The 16,157-nt window shown below is 32.3% G+C and overlaps 1 protein-coding gene across 7 annotated transcripts in view; it reads left to right on the forward strand.

Moving 5' to 3' along the window:
- Positions 1-15,726, forward strand: part of LOC134833105 (homeobox protein prospero) — a 48,960-nt gene extending 33,234 nt beyond the window's left edge. For 4 of the 7 annotated variants that reach the window (XM_063847303.1, XM_063847302.1, XM_063847304.1 and 1 more), the window contains 4 exons: positions 5,238-9,248; positions 10,452-10,655; positions 13,601-13,760; positions 13,857-15,726. In XM_063847303.1, the coding sequence (XP_063703373.1) occupies positions 5,542-9,248; positions 10,452-10,655; positions 13,601-13,760; positions 13,857-14,036 (4,251 nt within the window). In that variant the 5' untranslated portion in view covers positions 5,238-5,541 and the 3' untranslated portion in view covers positions 14,037-15,726. The remainder of the gene's footprint in view (positions 1-5,237; positions 9,249-10,451; positions 10,656-13,600; positions 13,761-13,856) is intronic. The other 3 variants (XM_063847306.1, XM_063847307.1, XM_063847309.1) reach the window with 3 other exon arrangements.
- Positions 15,727-16,157: the final 431 nt, after the last annotated feature.

The raw sequence follows: 16,157 nt of genomic DNA on the forward strand, positions 1-16,157 counted from the left end.
AAACGATCACATAGTTAACAAATTCGAAATGCGGTATTATCGCTGGTTTTATTTTCCGAAGGACAACTTTAAATTTTAAATGTATACCTAAATATGATACATGAAATAAAAATTAAATAAATGTTTTTTGTCTCAAATCTCTCAAAGCGTTCAAAACTTTATGATACAGCCAAATTCTGTAGAAATTCTGAAATCTTAGTAGTAGTATTATTTACTTCATACACAAAAAAAACTTTAATTATAAAAAAGGTGGTTTCACAAATTATTCCTATATGCTGTTCACCTATGATTAGTTTAACAATTGCATTTAATTCACGATACCTAAACTCCAATCAATATTTTTTGTAGGTACATCGTACGAAACTGTAGAAAGTTAAAAAATGTTTATTCAAAACTGCACTTTATTTTTGTATCGTACCTGTGACAGTACCACACGACTCTTGTGCAGAGAAAAATAAATAAATCAAACTAGCATCAAGCGACTATTTCTGCCATCCACTGTGTTCGGTGATGGGCCCGAATAAATTTGTATAAATTCAAAATTTATAAAAACATATATAACAACAACATAAATAAAAACTCACTGGCTGATGCACATTGACTGGATAGGCAGTAGTGAAAAGGTTGCACGCGTGCATCGAAGAATGCACATTTCAAATATAAATTTGAAATAAATGTTCACCGATGCAATTTTCTGCAACATCACAGGCAGAAGAGACTGCTACGTACGCCATGATATTTTTGTGCATAAGATCCCGAGTGAGTGGGCCAAAAAAGTGTTTTTTTGGGGAGGAGAGGCCGAAAACCCAACTAACGTAGGCACAATGTTTGCCTTCGTGGAATGAGTTGGTGTCCTGTTCGTCCGCATCATCATCATCGCCTATCTAGAATTATTGTTATTATTGTTATACGAATGAACTATACGCTACACTCATATAATATGCAGACAGTAAAAACAACATTCCCTTTTTCATTTGGTTTTTGTTTTGAAATGTGCACGAGACATGCAGCACTACATACAGTCGATGTTGCATCGCAATGTCAATACACGTTATTTTTCGTTTTGATTCGGTGGGGGTGCGAGGTGTGGTGGCATCTGTTTAGTATACCCTACAACGACGAAAACAGCGAAGCGATGCGGTCAATACACCGATAAATTTTATATACGAATAACTAGGAAAGCCATTTTCATAATTTCAACGAGTCGAAATTGTCAAAATGCATTTGACTTTTAAGAAAATTTTTTATGCGCAAAGACTGCATTTTACAAAGACTGATATTGAAAAATACCTTCATTTATATTTTCGCATACATAATTCTCATCAGCACACTCTTTTTATTTAATTTCTTTCCTGACAAATACGTTGTATACATTTAGTCTTATAATGTCTGCACATTTCTCGTTTCTTACTCCCGCAAAAAATTAAAGGATTGTATTTATAAGTGTTTCATTGTCGGAGAATATGACATGTTCCTTCACAGAGAAAAAAAATGTAAGATTGCATTTTTTCGTATGATAACCAAAAGTGTATGTACAACTCAAAGCGAAATATCCCTCGCATATTGCAGATTCAAGTGTACACAACGACGATGTTGATGATGAGGATGCAGACAATATTAATTGTAGTAAGAAAAATGCAGTTTCCCTTACAACTCCCCCAATATAACTGAGTATATTTCTTTTTCTGGGTTTTTAACTCTTTTTTTTTGCGTCGAATACGAGTACATACTTTCAACTGATATTAAAAACTCTTAGGCGTCATCATGCATACGCTTTTAAACAATGCATATCATTTCTTCATCGCACATCGACTGGTATGGCATAAGAATGACACAAAGTATAGCAACATAAATCCATATCGATTTAATTGAATTCTTACAATAATTCACAATGTAGAAATTTTTAATATTGAAACTTTGAGGACTAAATCACATAAATTGAAGCAGACAGACATTTTTCATGTGCACCAATTTTTTTTTTGTTAATGCATTTAAAATTTTTAAACGTACACAAATCCTTCCGTTCCAAACTTCTTGTCAAAATAATGAATAAAAACCCGAAGCGAGATTGCAAAAATTTACCCCTTTAATGAATAAAAAATGGAAGAATTTCGTCTTGATGCACCCACACCAATTCCGTTGCTGTAATCCTCAACGAATACAAGTGTTTTCCACGTGCCTACATGTTATACAAAATGCATAGTATATTGCATTTTAATAAATATCATGAAAAACTCGGTTCTATTCTTTAAAACGACTCTTATTTTAATAATGAAAAGAATGGGGTTGAGATATGTTTGATGTTTGGTTAAAAAGATGTAGACATTTTTTTTCTTCTAATACCCTTACTTGTTTTTGCAATGTAAGGGAGTTTTTTGATTGTCATTACAAGTGTGAGAGTTCGTTTGGTAAAGGATTAAATTTATGTGTCTTTAAAAATGAATAAAAAATCAATATTTAAAAATTTAGAGATCGAAAGTCTTTTTTTTCATCAAAAACAGAATAAAAAAAAACAAATGCACAAACCTTAATTCTGTAATTGTTTCCGATTGTCATTCATTCATTTAGTTAATAAAGCCATTCATCTAAGTACGATGCGAAGAAAGAAAACATCAGTTGATTATCTTATTAATATGCATATACATAAAAATATATATCTAACAAATGTAATCTAAATGTGACAAATACAAAAAGGGTGAATATTTGGAGGAAGTATTCATTGAGAAGATTGTCATTCAAGTGCAGTTTCGAGGTGATGATGTCTCTCAATCATTCATCATTGTACCAATCTGTTTAAGTTAAGAAAACTTATGTCCGATTTACAAACATGCATTTTATATTAAAAAGCGAGTCCAACGAACAAATTGAAGACACTTTACTAAAACAATACATTTGTAGCGCAACAAAAAATGACTCAACGTTGTTTATACTCATATCAATATTCATGAATTAAGCGATCCAGACGTATGCTCTGTGTTTTTATCGTTTGACGGGCAATTTATATCAAGTGTTTTTATTTTTTTGGTGTAAATTACGCAAGATATATTTTTAGAGAAATACCCTCATTTTGATTAGAATATCCGGTTAATGACTGAGCAAACTATAAGAAGAGCGCGATATTAATTATTATTCGCGAACAAAATAAGAAATAAACAGACAATATTTATTCCCATGCTAATAAACGTAACAATTATATACTATAAATGTATATTTTGCAGTTATAAATGCATAAATTAAAGAAAGAAAGTGTCAAGCTTAGAATTGTTACAATTAAGTATGAAAAAGTTTAAGTTTTGTGAAGAGTAAATTAATATCAATTATGATTTACAAACGCAAAGCAAGATCATGACGTTTGGTGCGACTGTTTTTAAAATAAATCTACTCTAACTAAACCATTCTTGATGAAAGCAATGACTTTTCTTCCTGCAAGGTTGTCTTCAATCGTTATTGCGATATTGTGCTAAATTAAGAATATAATCACTGTCATAATATGAAGAAATCTTCCTTTTCCGCATACTAAGCAACTTATTTGCATTTTTATGATATAGGTTATATTAAAGAAAGTTTTCGGCACTTTGCTGTATATTAAACATTAAAATAAAATGACGCAGAGACATTATATTGTTTATTGTTCAATTGCATAATTTGCTGTTCCTTACATGCAATACTAATATTCATATTGGTGTCTGTTCTGTGAAACAAAGTTTAAAGCGGATATACTATATGTTTGTGAACATGCATTGTGCGTGCAATAATACAATTTAAAAAAGAGTTAAATTATTAAGATGCATCGTGTGCAAGCGAACTCCTTGTAAAAGTACAGGGTTCGAATGATTTTAACGAGAGTTGTAGTTTTTATTGTTTTCTTTCATACCCTGACAACATATAGAAGCACTTTGATTTCCTTGCTTAACTAAAATTGACATGTACCAGCATCCTGTCTCTTTTCACACAACAATTTAAATATTTTAAGAATGTAGTTGTGCATAAAGATGCATTTTGTATGTGATAAGATTTTTTTTAAACCATAAGTTTTTTTTTGTTTGAAACACAAACTTTAATGTTTTAAAGTAAAAATTCACGCTTCATGTACTTTCTTACACATTTCTTGGTCATACCTGAATGTTTTTTGTTGATACTTTTTAAAAGGAAACTAAGTTAACCGCCGTGACAGTTTACCTCTTTTTTTTCATTGCAACACTTACAGACCAAGTGCATGAATAATCGTCACCTTAGACGGATTCATATACTCACAAAAAATCACATTATCATTTCTTTAAGTAGTAAATAATTACGCCGTGCTTCCTTTTGAGAAGCGTTTTTTTTTAGGTGTATGAGCATGTGTACTTTTCCGTAATTATAATTTTTAACCAACTTCCTTCCTACAAAACTTAAATACGTGATAATGGTGGGATTTCTTCTTAATTTGATCATGTGCGTTTATTTTGAAGGTGCTAAGAAAAAGTCAGAAAAAGTCAGCATATTCAAACTACATACAATAATTATTCGGTACCTCTCGAATGTTTGCAACCGAAACGACAACGTACGTTTCCAGTCACATTTCAATAAATATCAAAAGCATAAAGGTAAGGTACAAAAAATATAAAATGAATTGCCAGGTGTGCCAGTTGCCTTTTAAATTTTCTTCAAGACGTTCGGTGGTTTCTTTAAGAAGTCTTATAGATACCTATACGAAAACAAAACAACAAAATAGGGGACATACTCTAGACCGTGACAGACGGATAAATAGTGTGTGCAATATGAATTTAATTTTTAAACATACGTTTTGGAGGGAAATCTTGTGATACATATAGAAGTAAAATCATATAAATTTTATAGCAACTTTTTTTTAAGAATGAGCAGTCAAATAGAACGTTTTTTAACGAACTTTTAAAGGTACTCTTAAAATAATTATCGAACTCGCGAGTTTCACGTCAAAGAAATTGACTGACGTTTGATGAAATTATTGTTTCAAGTACCTACTTTAAGATAGAACATCTGCTTCATATTCGAACAACTGATAGTGCTTTTGGCAGCAGTTTAACACAAATGATAAAATTTATGAATAAAAAAAATTAATAATTACAATAAAATGCAATTGAATATAATTTAGAGTTTACATCTTAGTAACTGCTGTTTATAAATTGCATCCTTTCTCTGTTTTCAAAAATTAATTTGTTCAATTTTTTATTTTTTCGTTTCATGTTCATCGTTGCTGTTCAATGTTCAACATCAAGTTCTATTAGTGAATGGAAGGGGAAATATAAGGCAGGGTTACGAACGTCGTCTTCATCAAAAACGAAACTAACTAGCGGCAGTTCGTACAGCTGGTAGACAATTGTGGCATACGACTGGGGCCCGACGAAAATTTACGAAGATTCAACAAACACGAAGCTCTACGCGTATAGAGACAAGGAAAAAACCGTCGTAATCGCTGCATAGCACAGAAGATTTGTAGGGTGAGGAAAAGCGGAGAAGGGAGAATTTCTCTCCCACTTCTTTTTAATGGTCTTTTACGACCAATAAAGTGCTGGTGTTCTTATGATGTCATCAGAGGAGGAATCGGATATTAATAATTCATCTTACGATTTGCTATACGACAGTGTCGGTGATAATAAGCCAGCAGTTCAACTACAACAGTTGATAAAGAAACAACAATTCGGTATTTGTAATAACATTAACAGTAGTTTGCTAGAAAAGCAACGTAGTCGTCAACGTGTGGACGCGGGTGAACCTCGTAACAGTTATTCTTCAATTCCCAACTTTAGTTCAAGATCGGCAGCCTTCATGAACGGAGGTTTGTACGGGGCTATTTTTAGCCAACATCAAAATAATAGTGGTGCAAGTACTGCAGTGCAACAGCAACAAGCAGCGAATTTTGGCTCACTTTTTGGTCCCACTGGATATGGACCGGCCAAAATGCTGAACGATTTATTGCAAGGACGAACGCAAATGGTGAAGCAAGAAAATTTAATGATTTCACCAAATAATTTAAACAATAATATTGGAAGTGGTTCTGAACAATCTTTATTAAGTGCAAATAATAATACAAATAATATTATTGATGGACAAGCAACATTAAAAGACTCTTCTGAAAACAATTCATGTAATAATAACAGTGTTGTAACAGCAAATAGTTTAGTGAATAATTCAACAATGGACGCAACAGCAGGATTATTGTTAGAAGAAGCAGCTGCGCAAGCTACTAATGACTTGGCGCATCATATGCTTCGAAATATTTTGCAAGGGAAAAAAGAATTGCAACTAGCGATTGATCAAGAGCTGCGTAAAGTAAGTGCTCAAAGTGGCTCTGGTGCATGCTCCGAACGTAACTCACCAGATAATAATAACACAATTTTAAACAAAAATAACAATTTGACCAACAACAACAACTATGACAAAAGTACGGATAATGCGCTTACAAATACCAACAGTCCAAACAACTTAAATTCAACATCTGCTGAAAATACTAATCAAAGTGATGTGAATAGTAAAAACAGTGAAAATAATAGTTGTAATAAAAATGTCAGTAATAATTTGAATAGTAGTAGTGATGCTGATGATAAAAACACTAAAAATAGTTCAGAAGATGCAAATTCAAACAAAGAAAATAACAATCGAGACACAAATATTCCCGTTCCAAAACAGGAACAAATTGATTTAAATGAAGACGATATGGGAATAAACTCCGTTGATTCCGACAATTCTCTAGACTCGCCGATTTCCAATCATGCGACCGATGGGAAAGACGATATAATGGATGTGGATTCTGACAAAGGTGAGAACTCTCCAAGTCCCATTCTGTCGGGTAACAAGCCTGAAATGGATCTCAAAAGAGCTCGTGTCGAGAATATTGTATCATCAATGAGAGCAAGTCCGTCTTTAGGTGCTTCGAATCAGGCACAAGTAAATGGATGTAAGAAACGAAAATTGTATCATCCTCAACAACATGATAATACAATGATGGAGAGATATGCTGCGGCTGCAGTTGGCTTAAACTTGGGTTTGAATTTTCACAATTTCATGATGAACAATAACTCATCTGGACCCAATTCAGGTGATGACGACGACGATGAAGACGTTGAGCCACAAGATATTCATCGAAAGCGTGTCGAAAAAAGTATGCTAAAGTCACAATTAAAATCTATGCAAGATCAATTGGCAGAAATGCAACAAAAGTATATGCAATTATGCACGCGAATGGATCAGACTAGTGATACACCCGACATTGATGAAAATTCCAGTGACATTGTGGAAGATGACATGAACAATGAGGTGTTAAATAAACGTACTTCCCCATTGACGAAGCTGCCAATGGACAGTCCACTCAAGGATATGAATCAAAAGCCTACCCCTCCAACGTCAAATAATCTTTCACAATTAATGAGCAAAATGATGTCCGCAAAAATGCAGGGACACTTACCACCTCATTTGCCACCCCAATTTAATGGCCAACTTCCGTTTCTACAGCATTTACAACAGCAACAAGCAATGCACGACGCTGCAGCCAGCCTACAGCAAGGTGGACATGAAAACCCTTCGAGTCTTCATGCTGCCGCTATGTACCAAAAACTCATTATGGAGCAACATGCGAGAAGAGCTAAGGAAGCAGTTGAGCAACAGCAACAAGAAATTTTAAATCAGCAAAGAGAACAACAACAGCAACAAGTCCAAATGAACAGTATCAGTGTGAATTCCCAAACTAATATGAGTTCAAATGTACAAAGTTCTGGACATAGCCAACAACCGAATCAACAAAGTCCAAATCAAAACCAAATTGGTGCGCAAGGCAACAATTTACAACAACAACTTTCCAAAGGACCAACGGAATTAGCTGAGCGGTACAACTTAATCCGAAACAACAACATTCCAAGAATTTCGGGCAACGATCTCGAGGAGTTAGCTGAAACTTTGAAACAAGAAATAAGCACGTCATTAACTAACTTAGTGGATACCATTGTAAATCGATTTAAGCAACAGTACAAATTCTTAGGGAAAGCCAACGAACGTGCTGTAGCTGCAAGTGAGCAATTTAGTAAAGACTTGATGTTAGCTTCTCAACTGTTGGACCGGAAGTCTCCCAGAACAAAGGTGCAGGACAGAAGTAACAGTGCTGGAAATGCTGCAAACAATAATCAAAATTCAGGTAATAATGGTTCAAATGTCTCAAATAATCAGGCAATAATGAATAACTCTCCCTTGTCTGGTAATAACACTAATAACAATCCAAATAATACTAACATGAATAATCAAAATGGTCCACGCATGAATGGAACAGTATTTCCCGTACCGCCACACGGTATGGGAATGTCATCAGTTCATGTAAATGGGCCAAATTCCCATGATACACCAAATATAAATGTAATTAATAATATGGCACCTCATATTCGTCCCCCGCCAGCTGCTGCAATGTTTCAACCACCGAAACCACCACAGGGCATGAGTCCTGTAACTGCTGCTGCCTTGTACAACTCAATGGCTAATCTAGGAAATCCCAATAATCCAAATCCGTTCTGCCTTCCAGAGCCACGTGAAACAACTCGAGAGGAACAAAATGAGGCCCTTAGCTTAGTTGTCACACCAAAGAAGAAACGTCATAAGGTAACAGATACGCGGATTACTCCTCGCACCGTGAGTCGCATATTGGCACAAGACGGCATTGGTGCATCGACAAACCATATTGCAAGCGACAGCAACAGTCAGAATAGCGGTAACAAGCAGTTCAACGCCAGTCAACCGACACCAACAAGCCAAGCACCGAGCCAGGTGTCCGCAGAAAGCCCTTCTCCTCGTCAATCATATCACCCACCAACAACGTCAATGCTACCATCGTTGCCGACCTCGGTAGCTATTCCGAATCCGTCGTTGCACGAATCAAAGGTATTTTCGCCGTACAGCCCGTTCTTTAATCCGCATGGCCCCCAGCCATCGCAGCTGCATCACATGCACCACATGAGTGCAAGTCCGCCAGGTGGTCTCGGAAATATGATGGATCCACGAGATTCGCCTCCACTACCACATCCCCAAACAATGCTTCATCCTGCCTTACTAGCTGCTGCTCATCACGGTAGCTCTCCAGACTACAGTCACATCAGGGCAGCTATGGATGCAAATGACAGGAACTCGGACTGCAATTCGGGTGACATCTCGTATGACGGAATGCAACCTACAATATCCTTTTCAAAAAATCAATTATTAAACAACTATTTATTGAAACAAACGCAACAACATATGCTGAAGGAACAAAGGTAGGTGAAGGATTTATTTTATTTGAATTGCATTTTTCTATTCCACACACAAACACACATATATATTTGATAATGTTAGTCGTTATCGACTTACAAATACGCCTTCATATTTTTTTCCTCATTTCTTTTGCAATGCATCATAAAATATTCATAGTTCGAGTCACTATTTGTTATTTAAAATGATACGTTTTGTGTTAGTTTTTATTCCACACTCGGTGTGCAGAATAAAATAATAAGGCATCATTAAAGACAATTAAGGTACATTCATAGAACAAGAAACAACCTGAGAAAAAAAACATACTTAACATATTTTTTTTTACTGAAACCGATTTTCCAATCCCTTTATTTTTTTATCATACACAAGCTTTCTTTTTTCTTTAATGCTTTGTTCCTCCCATTTAAATTGTTTTCTAATGAAATAATATGACAATCCTCATAATCAAATAAAAATGCGATTTTATTTGTTGTCGATCTCACGATATGTCTGTTTATTTCCTCCCAGACCTAAGAGATCTAAAAAAGGTTCAATTTTCAAATTATATCAATAAAAAATTACCACTTAATAATAAAATTGTACAATGCTCTAATGGTGTCAAGAATCGTACAGTTGAATACATCTTGCTATCGTAAATATGTAATATAATTATCACAAGAAGCAATTAAACTTTATAAAACAATTACCTTGATGTATTTATTATTTTATTTTGCCGTAGTGTCTTTTTCCATTAGAAGCACTTATTTTTCTTTTCATTATTAATTAGCTTTCCATACTTGAAATTTTTTATTACGATTTGTCGTACACACAAAATATAACGTTTGCCTAACCAATCGGTTATATTCAAATCACAATTCAAGCATGTGGATATTAAAGAGAGCCCTGTTAGACACTTGTAGAGATTCGTTTAAAAAGATTTAAAATAGTGTGTATGATTTTATTCGGAGTATTTCAATATAAAACTTAAGTCGATAAAATAAGGGCTAATTTGATATATAACAAGAGCACAAATTATTTATAAGATTTTGTATCGTTTTAATGCAATTTACGTAGAATGTATTTAAAAAATCGAATTCCGTCGAAACCTTATTGGTGTCTCTCTCTGAATAAAATGCAATTCAAATAATTTATTTCCTTCAACTGCGTACCTTCAGTATCAATATTCATTTGTTTTTCTTTTATTTGGTTTAATTTTAAACAATATATAGCAATAATAACAATTTACAAAATGAACACGAATCCATAACTTCTCTGCACTCGTCAACATTAACTCCAATGCATTTGCGGAAGGCGAAACTGATGTTCTTCTGGGTGCGATACCCAAGCTCAGCTGTTCTAAAGATGTATTTCCCAGACATCAAGTTCAACAAGAACAATACTGCACAGTTGGTTAAATGGTTTTCGAATTTCAGGTAAGTGATATACCTATATATATTATCCGTTTTCCAAACTGCAAATATTCCTTATGAGCTTCAAGAATTTCTCATTAACATGTATTTGAAAAAAAAACGTTAAATGATATAATACTGTAGATAAGAAAGAAACTTAAAAAACCGGTTATTAGCTTATCACGGTATTGCACACAACGTCTTTTGGGCATTTAAATTTTCTTACCTTAACATTAATAATAATAACAATAGTCATTATTACTGGTATTGTGCGTCTGTTATACCTACCTTATAGATACACAAAAATACGTTAAAATCATAAGGCGTTCAAAAATAAGAATTTTTTAAGGATAGGGGGACATTTGTGCTTGTGCATAAGCATGCAGAATGTCTTTAAAGTATTGTATAACGTAAAGTTAACAGAAACGAAACACCTTTTGATATTTGTATTGTGATCTATTGCCGATTATTTACTATACTGTGGCATATGTTCTATTATTTTCCCTCTGCTTAAGACGTTTTATGTACGTATCGCTGCATACAAATCCAAACTGTTTAATTATAAGAAATTATTCTTTCTATTTTTTCTGCACAAAGGTTTTTTTATTTAAAAACTACTTACCCTTCTCATATATAGTTCCTGAAAGAATTCATTAAATCTGTAGGTAGAGTAGGATAATGCAAAAAAAAAATAAGAAATGAAACGGTTTTCATGAAGAAATCCTTAAGGAAGACGAAATAAGAGGGAAGCAATCCATGTGCGATATAAGGGTATTTTTGGTGGGAAAATTTAAAAAGTAAATTATCTTGAGTAACCTAAATTTTTAACGGCTTTTCATCAGTCTCTTATTTAGTAAAAAAAAACTTAATATCTCAAGGAAAAAATAAAAAATATCTCAAGGAAACCAAAATAAATAATAATTAATTATGATGAGTTCAATTCAATTGAAGAACATCAACTAATTATTATATCGCTCTTTGATCATTTGCCAGAATGTGTGTTCTCAGAACAATTATCACTCATTGAAGTATCACATAGCCTCTTTAGCAAAAGCCATTTAACACCTAAAATGCATTTATTATACGTGGAGCATGCACACATGAAACGAAAATTAATGCGGTGTTTAAAAAGGTGACGATAATTCGAGTTTACGTTTAAGGCACCAGCTCTCGTACGTTTCATATTAATATAGCAATTATACCATTATATGAAGGTGTTGCTAAAAAGATTATTAGTATGCTTTAACACCAATAGCATATACTGGCACACACAACGTGTTTATATGATATTGTCATAAGTGCATGCCTTTTCACATTCTAGCACTTGCAGCAACTATTATTTAGATTGTAAAGCGACAGCACGTTTATGTACATGTAACTGTAGAAAATAACTGGTAGAAGAGCAGAGACTGAAGCACCGAAAACGGCTTGTTTACTGAGTGTGTGCATAAGAACTATAATGTGAAAGATGATGATGATGATGATAATAATCTGCGGTTGAAATAATAGTAATAATAATAAAAAAAAAATACCAAAAGTGCGAACATGTTATGTGAGGCCCTTAAACACTCACATATAAACTAGGATACTAAACAATGAGAACAATGAAGATAAAAAGCTGTGAGAATCCTATATGTTAATAATTTCTGTTTGTCTTATGAATGATTGAATAATATTTTTTGTGAAATATTTCAGTGTGTTTCTCACCACTTGCACAAGATAATTAACAACTAAGCTGTGTATTTATTGTGAACAGCTTTAATTGATTGTTATTGCGCGTTGTTTTGTCATTTTTTACAACCGTCTCATATCAAACCCATTGTGTTCTAACGTTAAGGCATTTTCATCATCCTTTCTCATTAATGAAACACATATTCACATGTATGACATTCGCACGTTTATCATGAGTGGATTTTTTGTTTATTCTAGTGATAACTATCCTTTTGTTTTGTGGTTTTCTCTCTCTCGCTCCTTTATCCCGCTAATTGCTTCTATACTGACGTTCACAAAAGACACATTCTGGCAAATTAAGTTCTTATGCATATTTTACCTGATGCTCATTCATTACTTTGATTAGTCGTTTCTGCAGTAATTATGATTGTCGTATCGTTGATGTTATTGTTATGCATGCATCTAAGTGCGTGCTTGTAAGTGCATAGTTGATTATAAAAGAACAAAGTGATTGTAAATGATCGGTTAAAAGATGAAAGGCATCTGTTTTTTGCGCATTTTTTTTGTCAAGCACAATTTTTTGTCTATTTTTACGTGGATTTCTGCAACAATGTGTTGAAAATCGTGGAAGGGTAACGGGTTATTTTGTTAAAAAGAGCTCCATAACAAACCCTAATGCATTAAAATAGCTTGATAAATTTAATATCGCATTGGATCAACTCCGATGTTTTATACTTTTTAATTAACGTTTTGGTTTTACTTTTCTTTGATATACAATAAAGAAAAAACCTACAGAGGTGTCGATCTCGAAAAAACACAGAAAATAAAATTCTCAATGAATTCAAATCTACGAAACTTCAATAATGTATTTTGAGTTAATTGGCATGTAATTTTGTTATAACGTATAATGAAACGAAGCGTTAACATTTTCTTTACAATTTCTTTTTCATATAATAACTAATTACACTAATGCGGATTTAATTTAAGTTTCATAAAAACTATACTTGTAATGGTAACGCATCCAAAGACTTTAGAAAAAGAATATTAAAGGACACTTCGAAATGTGTATATGTAAAGTATATGTTTAACTTATAGTTAAACATTGAAATATGAATATATTGAAACATTGAAAGGTTGAAAGTTATTATGCCGTCATTGGTATTCATAACAATACATCGAATTAAGTTGAGTAAAATAATTAATTTGATTAAATTTTCTCTGCATTTTTATTAATTTGATTAAACAAATAATAAAATAAATGAAATTGATATTAATGTCACTTGTTTACTTTCTTTCAGGGAATTCTACTATATCCAAATGGAAAAATATGCTCGACAGGCTGTTAGTGAAGGCGTGAAGAATGTTGATGATATTCATATCACAAATGACAGTGAAATTTACCGTGTATTGAATTTACATTACAATCGGAACAATCATATTGAGGTATGCTGCTTACAGGTGAATTTATTCTTAGATCACCTTTGGTTATTTTTTATTTATTTTCATTTATTGTTTGAAACACTTTTCTAAAATTTTTGCTTTATATTTATTTAGGTACCACCAAACTTCCGATTTGTTGTTGAACAAACGTTACGTGAATTTTTCCGTGCAATTCAAAGTGGCAAGGATACAGAACAATCATGGAAAAAATCGATCTACAAAATCATTTCACGTCTCGATGATCCAGTACCAGATTACTTTAAAACTCCAAATTTTTTAGAACAATTGGAGTAATAAACGGCTTACTACAAACATCAATTACCACCAACAGTCACCAACAACATCAAAGAGAGGAGGAGTGAGTTGTACCAAAAATTACGAAATTTATTGTATACAAAATTTCATAGTTTAGGCATACATAGTTATTATTAAAAATACATACTAAAAAAAAGCTTAATTTTAAAGAATACTCATTTTCTGAATTTTGTCAAAAGAAATGAAAATTGAGTATTTAGGAAAATAAATTAAAATTTAAAAGATTTAACGTTAAATTAAATGACAAAAAATAATGAAGTAAAAAAATATAAAAATTATATTAACAACATTTTGTGGTTCCTATAATGTAGTGTGCTTACGTCCAAAAAGCGACTGCAAACTATCGACGATACTCGCGTTTAGGCCTTCATTTCAAAAAGTACTAAAATTGTAAAAAAAAAGAGATGAAAAAGTATATAAAACAAATTTTTATCGAAATTTAAGAAAAAAATTAAAACAAAATTTTAATTACAAAATTATTTGAATTTTTGAACTACGAAAGTGAAATACCGTTTAACGAAAAAAAAAATGAAATTTTGCACACAACCGAGTCTTTAGCATTCATTAGTCATTCCTTATACAATATAAAGATCTAATAAAGATCTCTATAAAATATGGAAAGCATGAAGGCTAAAACAAAATTATTATATTCTGGAATCGATTTTGGCGCTAACAGTTTCAAAGTTAATACAAATGAAAAAAAGAAGCATAAAATACAGCAATAACAGGACCCAATAAATGAACAGCCACGCATTATCACCACAAACAATCAATTTTTGTAGAAGAGAACTATTCTCTCCTTTATATTACAAACTAATTTGCAGATCAAATCGGTTGGATCAACATAAGCCAATAACTACAAGAACATAAAGTCAGTAAGCACGTAACTAAATATATTTATATTTTTTACTTCAATTTATTACTCATTTCAATATTGTGAACATCATTTAATTTTTTATTAAAGAATTGAAAAATAGAATCTAAAGCAAAATAAGGGATTAAATTTTGGATCTTTATAATCTAAAGTTACAATAGCATAAAAATTTAGAAGTCAATGAACTATCAAGAAAACACTTGACCAATGTGCAAAGGTTTTTGAGTCTTGGGTCTCATATGGGCATTGGTGTTCGTACTGAGAAAATTTTATTATTTTTCCATGAAAGGAAAACACTTAAGTTCCAACCTAATTAAATGACTACCTGCATACCAAAATTAAGTTGGATTTTCAGAAATTTGTCAGAACTTTGAGACGTCTCATACACTTTTTAGAATAAGTTTTCCACAAATTTCAAAAAAAGCTTTTATTCCAACTTTTTCGGGATGCAAAGTACTTGGGTTGAATGGAAATGCCAGAAATACGAGGAAACAATACCGTTACTTAAGGCGTTGCTGTAAGTAATTAAGGCGCAGCTTTGTATTACTTTTGTAAGACTCAATAACCGTTGCGAGGGTCACGTGGTTGACTGAATTCACAAAAAAACACAATTTTCCCTTTTTTGCTTTCGATTCAAGGATATAGAAGGATGTCTTAAACAAAATGTGTAAAATAATGAAATTTTTTCTGAAACAGCTGAAATAACCAAAAAAATATCTTGATTAGTACATATAATTTTTATGTTAAGATATTATTCTTAAGAAATGTATGTTTTAGTTTGTCTTCACCCAAAGTACACACCATTGATAGAACAGAACGAATGTAATATATATTATATTAATAATAATATATACAAACTTTGCACTATTCTATACGTTATTGTACATATATTTTAGTATACTGTATATTGTTTTTTTTATATATATTATAATATCAGTTAAACCAAAGGTATTTCTCTAAACCAATTATATTATTTAATATATTTTGTCACCAATAAATTTTGTGCTAGTCCATCAACTCTGTGGAAATGTAACATTTATTACTAAGTACTGATAGTTGTTACATTTCTCAGTTGATAACATAATCCTAAACTTATTATATTATTATTTCTATCATTTTATTTTATTTTATGTAACTTAAAATACCCTTGTATTTATTATTGAAAAAATTATAAATATTGATCGATGCCTGACTTTTGTGTTTATTATGAATTATTAACTAAATAA

The sequence above is a fragment of the Culicoides brevitarsis genome, chromosome 3 (assembly GCF_036172545.1).
Source record: "Culicoides brevitarsis isolate CSIRO-B50_1 chromosome 3, AGI_CSIRO_Cbre_v1, whole genome shotgun sequence".
Lineage (NCBI taxonomy): Eukaryota > Metazoa > Arthropoda > Insecta > Diptera > Ceratopogonidae > Culicoides > Culicoides brevitarsis.